We start from the raw sequence: 8,742 nt of genomic DNA, 5'->3' as shown, positions 1-8,742 counted from the left end.
CCACCCTTCATCCCATCCCTCACTTTCTACACCATCACCTCCTCCACCCTTCATCCCATCCCTCATTTCTACACCATCACCTCCTCACCCTTCATCCCTCCCTCACTTTCTACACTCATCACCTCCTCACCCTTCATCCCATCCCTCACTTTCTACACCCATCACCTCCTCCCCCTTCATCCCATCCTCACTTCCTACACTCTTCACCTCCTCCACCCTTCATCCATCCCTCACTTCTACACCCATCACCTCCTCCATCCTTCATCCCATCCCTCACTTCCTACACTCTTCACCTCCTCCACCCTTCATCCCATCCCTCACTTTCTACACCCATCACCTCCTCCACCATTCATCCCATCCCTCACTTTCTACAACCATCACCTCCTCCACCCTTCATCCCATCCCTCACTTTCTACACTCATCACCTCCTCCACCCTTCATCCCATCCCTCACTTTCTACACTCATCACCTCCTCCACCCTTCATCCCATCCCTCACTTTCTACACCCATCACCTCCTCCACCCTTCATCCCATCCCTCACTTCCTACACTCTTCACCTCCTCCATCCTTCATCCCATCCTGCACCTCCCCACCTTTCCTGATTCTTTGCAGGTGGTGAGCTGACACCCCACCCCCACCACAGAGACAGGCACCATGCTGGTGGGGAATGCAGGATCCACTTTTTTATTGCAGGAAGACTATGTCTAGAGCGAAGGCTACACAGACCCCACGATGGGGGAGTGGGGGCACCCACATGCGGGGGGAGGGGTGGGGGCGGAGTCACAGCAAGCATGGCCTGGCACAGTCCCCATCACCAGGGATGCCCAGGCAGTATGAGCCAGCAGCCAGGGCAGGCTCAGGCCCCCTCCTATTGCAGATCCCCTCTCTCCCCAGGGTCTGGGCAGGGTCTGGGATGGGAGAGGCCTGGAGGTGGGCAGGGCCCCAGGGAGATTGTGCTATCAGGGTGTGTCCCTGAGAAAGGGCCGCAGACCCCTGCCCAGCCTCACTCTCTCCGGCACCTTCAGATCCCAGAAGCTACTGCCAGGACAGGAGAGGAGGCAATGTCAGCTGCTGGTGGGGCCTGGGCCAGCCCAAGTTTTGGGGGGACCCAGCTCTGCTCAGACACAATGCCAGCTCTTCTGGGAGCCCAGTCCACGTGCTGGATAGCAACACACACACACACACACGTATGCACACTCCCTCTCTCTGAGTGTGTCCAGTAAACATTTGTTGAGTAAACACTCACATGAACACAGAGGAAAACAAACATGCTTGTACCAAATCAGACACGAGCAACATGTTATCTACATAGTCCCACGTACCAAATCAGACGTGAGCAACATGTTATCTACATAGTCCCACGTACCAAATCAGACACGAGCAACATGTTATCTACATAGTCCCACGTACCAAATCAGACGTGAGCAACATGTTATCTACATAGTCCCACGTACCAAATCAGACACGAGCAACATGTTATCTACATAGTCCCATGTACCAAATCAGACATGAGCAATCTGTTATCTACATAGTCCCACCTGGCCACATGACTACAGAGACACATGCGTGCGATCTCTCTCTCTCTCTCTCTCTCAGTGTACAAAAGCGTGTGCACACACACACACACATGTTCCTTCCTCACACTCAATAGGACCAACACCTCCATTTCACCTTCCCTCACTGACTTAGCTGCCGTGCTCCAAGCCCCACTATGGAGAGACCCACATGGCACAGAACAAAGAGCAGCTTCCAGCCAACAGCCAGCGAGGAACTGAGGCCCTCAGTCTTTCAACAGCAAGGGACTGAATGCTGCAACAACCACATGAGCTTAGAAGAAGCAAATCCTTCCCCAATCAGGCCTTCAGATGAGACGTCTGCCTGGCCAATGCTTTGCTTGCAGCCTCCTGAGATCCTCAATAGAGGACCCAGCGAACCTGCACACAGGCTCTGACCTGTAGAATCTGTGAGATAATAAACGTGTGTTGTTTCTGGTTGCTCCGTTTGTGGTCATTGGTTACACAGCAATATCCAACTGATACAGATTTGGGACCAAAAGTCACATGGCTAGAGAGTCATGTTGCTACCGAGTGGGACAGAGATCGTGTCCCTCAATCAAGACAAACATATTTACAGATAAATGCTCTCAGATAAACCATATCACCCACTCCCCAAAATAGAGTCATGCTCATACAGGCACAAAGATTCACACAGACACATCACAAATACCCAGTCTTGTTGACAACCACACACAGGTATCTACAACTACCCGCCTCTCTATAGACCCTACACCACTATTACACACACAGACTGCCACGAAAACATACCATCCCCGACAGACACACACAGGTATACACGCAGATGCACGTAGATACAAGTCGCCCATCCACGCACCCCAGGTTGCACAAATACACCGAATACACTGTTCCATAGTCACTTCTGTGTATGTTGGACACAACCCTGTGGGGTCACATGAGTGTGGCATCACTCAGACTCTCTCACAAAAACACCCAGAACCTCATGGCTGCAGATACACCTGACTCCAGGACGCCACCTTCCCGGGTGGGTCCTGCTCTCTGGGGCACAGGTGGTGGGGAGGAAGTGGGCGGGGCAGACCTCTGCCTGGAGGCCCCTCAGATCCTGCTGGTGCTGGGTCCTATCGGCTGTCCCTCTACGGGGGTGTCATTGATGTCTCTCTGGCCAGGGCCCCGGGCACCCCCTCCTGAGCACCCCAGGTCCCCACCCACCATGCGTTGCTAACGTCTCTGTCTTGGTGGAAGAGACGGGTCCCCGGGTGGACGGTGCCTGGGAAGCCCCTCCACATTCATGGTGCCTCTCCGAACGGGCAGTTGTGCTGTGGATGTGGCCGGTCCCGGGGGTGGGACTTGGGGCTGGCAGGGGCACTGCTGCAGGCCCTGTGGTTATTGCCTGGTGGCCTGAGGCCCATCCCGCGGGCCCCACACCCCGGTGTGAAGACAGAGGAGAGAGGGGCGTTCTGGGACCGGAGGAGGGGCACAGATCAGAGGTCGTGAGGGGCCGGGTGGGTTTGGGTGTATGTTAACACCAAACAGGAGAAAAAAGAAAAAAATATCTGAGGCTGATGTGCATTTTCAACTCCCCCCTCCCCCGGAAGGTCACAGTGATCAAATGTGAGGGACAGGACGCGCAGGTCTGGCTGGGGACACCCCAGGGAAAGAGATGGAGATGGGGAAACGCAGCCTCCTCTGATCCCGGTGGGAACAAGCAGCTCCTCTTGCCAGCTCCCCGTCCTGTTTTCCCATCTGCAGGACAGGGGGGCCACCTCCAGCTCTTGGTTTTAGGGGGCTGGTACAGACAGAACAGGAGGGTGGAAAGAGAGCAGGGGAGGAAGAAGAGCCCCAGCCCTGCCTCAGGATGGGCAGGGGCAGCGGAGAGGGGGTGGCCTCGGTTTCCCCAGCCGAGGTGTCGGAGGAAGGATGAGAGAAGAGGAGGAGGCCAAGAAGGGTGTCAGTGTTGGGGGAGGCAGCGGGGGCTGGGGCCAGTGGGGGTGGGCGGCGGGCAGGCAGGCGTTCCGGGCTCACATGAGGGTGCATTTGCCCTTGACGCGGTCTGTCCTCTTCTGCTTCCCGGAGCGCTTGCCGTCGATGTTGAGGCTCATGTTCCGGCGGGTCTCCAGTGTCAGCAGCTCCTGGAAGAGCTCCTTGACGTTGTAGTTCATCTTGGCCGAGGTCTCCATGAAGGCGCACTTCCACTCCTGGGCCACCGCCTGCGCCTCGCGCGTGTCCACCTCCCGCTGCGTCTCGTCGCACTTGTTGCCCACGAGCATCACGGGGATGTCCTCCACGCTGCCCTTGATCTGCACGATGAGCTTGTAGATGGGCCCCAGCTCCTCCAGCGACTGCTTGCTGGTGACGGAGAACACCAGGATGAAGGCATGGCCCTTGGAGATGGACAAGCGCTGCATGGCCGGGAACTGGTGGCTGCCGGTGGTGTCTGTGATCTGCAGCGTGCACACGCTCTTGTCGCAGCTGATCACCTGCCGGTAGGTGTCCTCGATGGTGGGGATGTACGTGTCACGGAACGTGCCCTTCACGAAGCGCAGCACCAGCGAGCTCTTGCCCACGCCGCCCGCCCCGAACACCACCACGCGGTAGTCATTACTCTGTTCGGGCATCTTCCCCGCGGCGGGTGGGGGGCCGGGGCTGGGAGGGTCTGGTGCCGGCTGCAAGAACCCCAGACCGAGCCTGTGCGGAGAGGAGGGTCAGACGTCAAAGGCCACCCAGGCTGGAGGAGACAGCTCCACGCCCTAGGGAAAGAGGCAGACAGGGCGGCTTCTCAGAGGAGGTGGCTGCTGTGCCTCCTGCCTCCGGAAAAGGCCCATCTGCTTGCCGTGGCTGACTTTGCAGTTCTGTCCCGCAAGCGGGCGCACAGCCAACACCCTTTGCTTACTTCTCCCTAACCAAATCTGGGGCCTGAGTTTCCCCGGGGGGCGCTGAGCTAGGAGAGGCGTGAGAGATGCTGGGATGCCCACAAAACTCCTTCCCCTGGTGCGGGTGTGCCTTCCAGGCTGTGCGGCTTCCTCCTCTCTTCCCAGCGCGGCAGGGGACCCTGAAAGCTAGCAGGTCTGGCTTCCACCTCTCGCTCCACACCTTTCTGACTCTGAGGCCTTGCTGAGCCATTGTGCCACCCTGAGCCTGTTTGGTGGATCAAACGGTGCCCGTCTCCAACAACCATGGGTCCCCTGCTCTTCCCCCATCCCAGAGATGGCTAATCCTCGTGGAAAACGCACATGGTGCAGTGTTTAAGATGCATGGGTCAGGGCTGCAGCCCTAGGCATGATGAGTCAGTCGGCCAGGGCAACAGCCCTGGGAACTTGTATTTTATTTTATTCTTCTTATTTATTTATTTATTTATTTATTTATTTTTAGACAGAGTTTCGCTCTTGATGCCCAGGCTGGAGTGCAGTGGTGCAATCTCGGCTCACCGCAACTTCCGCCTCTCGGGTTCAAGCTATTCTCCTGCCTCAGCTTCCCAAGCAGCTGGGACTACAGGCATGCGCCACCACGCCCGGCTAATTTTATATTTTTAGTAGAGACGGGGTTTCTCCATGTTGGTCAGGCAGGTCTCGAACTCCTGACCTCAGGTGATCTGCCCACCTCGGCCTCCCAAAGTGCTGGGGTTACAGGCATGAGCTACCGCACCTGGCCTTCTTATTTTTTTTAAGACCAAGTCTTGTTCTGTTGCCCAGGCTGGAGTTCAGCGGTGCAATCTCAGCTCACTGCAACCTCTGCCTCCTCGGTTCAAGCAATTCTCCTGCCTCAGCCTCCAGAGTAACTGGGACTACAGGCACGCACCACCACACCCGGCTAATTTTTGTATTTTTAGTAGAGACGGGGTTTCGCCATGTTGGCCAGGCTGGTCTTGAACTCCTGACCTCAGGTGATCCTCCCCCCTCAGGCTCCCAAAGTGCTGGGATTCCAGGCGTGAGCCACCGCGTCCAGCTGGAACTTGTATTTTAAGGCTGCTCTCCTCACCTCCCATAAATGGGATCCTGAGGTTGGGAGTCTGAGAACCACAATTTGCAAATCAGGGCACCAATTTCCAATAGCCACACCGGGAGGCAGGGTCTTGCAGCCCAAGTGGGACACAAAAATACAAAACCAGAAGCTGAATGGGAAAATCCCCGCTCCCTAAATTATAAAATCAAACTATGGCCTGGCACGCCCTAGGCCTTCCCATTCAGCTCTGATGGATCCTTAGGAATAGTGCTTCCTGGGAGGGGGTCCTTTTAGCCCCTCTCTTCTCTCTTGGGCTCAGAGAGGTCCAGCAGCCTGAGGAGGTCACACAGCACAGCGGATCCTGAAATGATGGAGGTGGGGAGACAACCCTGGGGGAAAGGCAGGTGGCTTATCTCCAGAATTTATGTCCTCCCCTCCCCTTCCTCCTTCCAGTCTCTGGGATGGGGGTGGGGAGTCCCCCAGCAAGGGGGTCTACAGTGGGAGAGAAGGAGGCACCAGTTTCTACCTGCTGGGGAGGATCCAGAGGTTCCCTGGGAGCCAGTGGTTTGAACCTAAACAGGCAAATTCAAGTCCCCAAGCCTCCGTTTTCTCTTGTGTGAAATGCAAGCCACTGTTGGGACAAGTAGGGTGACAAGGTGGAGAAAGGTCCCAGGCAGTGCCCCGTACAGCAGAGACTCCGATCACAACAGTGATCACAATCTCAAGGGCTCGGGGCCGGTAGGCAGAGCACTTGGCTGTGCCAGTTGGTTGCAAAGGCACCTTCTGGATTATCAAGGGTAACAGATTTGCCAGAAAAAGAAAACAGGATGATGAAAGCGCCAGCTGACACAGTCCCCAGTTGTGATGAGCCAGGCAAACTTCTGGGCGCCTCGGCAATGCCAACTCATGTGATTGGCTGCCGGGTGTGTGGACTACATGCATAGTAATTCTCGGCATTCGGAGGAGGCTGGGGGTGCTGGTGGTTGGGGGGAGGCAGCCTGCGCTGCAGACCCTGCCCTTTCCTGGGTGGGCGCCCTGAGAGGCAGGCACGCTGCTGTGCAGAAAGATGCCACCAAGATGGGCCTGGGGTCCTAACGGCCATGGGTTCTGTGGACCCAGACCCAGCCTTTGCCTTGCTGTGGGCGCTGACGCTCCAGCCCCCATCATCAGCACTGTCCTCCCCGGGTCGCCCCGCTGGGTCTGGAATCCCTGACTGGGAAGGCGCTTGCACTCAAGAGCCCTGAAGCCCGCGAAGGCCACGGGGCTTCCCACCTCCACCTCCTGGGGGATGGGGGTGGAGGGAGGCGGTCGTGGGCACTGAGGCCGGAGCAGGAGGGGCTGGCTCAAGGTCACAGAGCAGGGGGGTGGAGGCGCATAGCTGGGCTGGAAGCCCACCCTGCTTGGCTACACTGCCAGGGTTTCCCGCCTGTGCCGGGCAGCCCACCTCCAGACACCTAGGCAGGGCCAATGTACCCCGGCCCTGGGTCCCTGAAACCCGGCTCCTGGCCGGACACGGAATGGTTGGTGGGGGCGGGGGTGTCAAAGCAAGCTCAGGGTCAGGAAAGCAGAGAGAGCCGCGACCCAGGGGTCTAGCAGGGGTCACGCCTGACCAAGGGTGGAGCGGGGGTCTGACCCAGGGCCGCCTGACCGGTGAGGGGTCTGATGGAGAGAGGGCCCGCTCTAGGGGGCCGAGGGCGCAGAGGCACAGTGCGGGGCCAGCCCAGGGGCGCCCCTTGACTCAGGAGGACCTCAGTGGTGGAGAGGAGGAGCCCACCCCGGGAAGGGGCGCGGAGGGAGGGGCTTGGCTGGGCAGCGGGGTGGAGGGCGAAGTGGGCAGCTTCAGGAGGGAGGAGGCCCTGCCCGAGGGGACCAATGCGGAGAGGGGCGGCGGGGTGGGCCTCGGGGGGGGCTCGGCGGCGGGCGGGGTGGGGGGCGCCCTCCGGGTGGGGGAGGGGAGGCGGCCGGGAGCTGTCCAAGGTGAGCCGCGGAGGGGCCGGCCGGGCTGGCGGGATGGGACCGGGGGCGCCCGGCCAGGGGCCCTGGAGTCAGGCGGGGAAGGGCCCGGCCCCGAGGCCCGGGAGGGTGGGGCCGGGACAAAGGAGGGACGAGCGGCGGGGAGGACGGCCGGCGGGGGGCTGCGCAGGGACCCCCGCCCCGCCCCGGGCCGCCTACCTGGGCCCGCTGCTCCCTGCGGCGCCGCGGCCGCTGCTCCTGCCCGCTCCGGTGTCCGCTGGCGCCGCCGCCCCCCGCCCGCCCGAGCCGCCGCAGTCGCGCCCGCGCCGTCCCCGCCGCCGGGCCCCGCGCTCCGCCCGCCCCGCCCCGCCCCGGGGACCCCGCCCACGGGGCCCGCGCGCCGCCTGGCCAAGGTCACCGCCGGCCCACGGGGAACCCCGGACCGCCACCCCCACGGCACGCCTGCCCGCGCCCGGGGTGGGGGAGGTCGCCAGGATCCGGGACCCCCGCCTTGCCACGTGGCCACCTGCGCGCGCCCTCCCTCGGGATGGGAGCGTGGGGCCGCTTCCCGGGAAACCCCGAGTGGGGGCCAGGAGCCCGGCTCGGGAGGAGCAGAGTCCAGCCAGGGGTGGGGGGCTTTGGCAGAAATGGGGATAAAAGGGGTGCAGAATGGGACCCCTGAGGCCGGCTGGGGCCCGGTCACACGCAGGGCGGGGAGCCAGAGGGGTGCGCTGTGAAATGAGTAGGTCGATAATCAACACTCAATGAACAGATTTAGAAGCGGGCAGAGGAGGGAGGGTTCAGGTCAGTGGGGTGCACCTGGAGGCCCACCCATCCCAAGGGCCCGGGCAGGGGCGGGATGGGGGTAGAAGTGGACTTAGCACTCAGTAGGGCTGGTTTTGTGGATTGGGAGGCAGCCCACGGCAGCCAGGCCTAGGGAGGTGGGGGATGAGTAAAGGGGGCTGGTGCTGCTCTGCAGAGAATGGGTTTGCGGTTTTGGGTTAGGAAAATGTCTGTGTTCCCCCAACAGGAGGCGTCTTAGGGGAGCATTGACTTTCCTGACGGCATCTGTGTATCCACAAGAGACCGTGGCTCCTCCTCCATTTTGGAGACCCGGAGGCTGAGGTTCCTTTTGGCCTCATCAGGCAGATCCCAGAGGAGACTGGACTTTGGGGTCCAGTGACCAGGTCAGAAGGTGCACTTAGGGGTGAGTGCAGGACAGTCCCAGGCCGCAAGGCTGTTGGAGGAAGACGACCAGCCTTGGTGGAGAGGCCAACTCTCGGACCCACAGGGGACTCTCCCGAGTCAGAGTGGT

The 8,742-nt window shown here is 60.2% G+C and overlaps 1 protein-coding gene across 2 annotated transcripts; it reads right to left on the bottom strand.

The window, feature by feature from the left end:
• Positions 1-658: 658 nt before the first annotated feature.
• DIRAS1 (DIRAS family GTPase 1) lies at positions 659-7,755 on the bottom strand. Of its 2 annotated transcripts, none has more exons than XM_033198284.1 (2): positions 7,647-7,755; positions 659-4,220 (listed from the first exon to the last, which is right to left on the bottom strand). In XM_033198284.1, exon 2 carries the CDS (start codon positions 4,148-4,150, stop codon positions 3,554-3,556), a length of 597 nt encoding a protein of 198 aa, XP_033054175.1. In that variant the 5' UTR covers positions 4,151-4,220; positions 7,647-7,755; the 3' UTR covers positions 659-3,553. The 2 variants fall into 2 exon arrangements, with proteins under 2 accessions (XP_033054175.1, XP_033054176.1); XM_033198285.1 differs by having other exon boundaries at positions 659-4,282; positions 7,647-7,718.
• Between the last annotated feature and the right edge of the window lie 987 nt (positions 7,756-8,742).

This window comes from Trachypithecus francoisi, unplaced genomic scaffold (assembly GCF_009764315.1).
Source record: "Trachypithecus francoisi isolate TF-2019V2 unplaced genomic scaffold, Tfra_2.0 Lachesis_group5, whole genome shotgun sequence".
NCBI lineage: Eukaryota > Metazoa > Chordata > Mammalia > Primates > Cercopithecidae > Trachypithecus > Trachypithecus francoisi.
Note: the sequence above shows the minus strand (reverse complement) of the source record. Positions and strands in the feature narration are given on the sequence as shown.

What these genes read in the sequence shown, in the direction of transcription:
- DIRAS1 (XM_033198284.1), bottom strand. Translation starts at nt 4,150, where the DNA reads ATGCCCGAACAGAGTAATGACTACCGCGTGGTGGTGTTCGGGGCGGGC.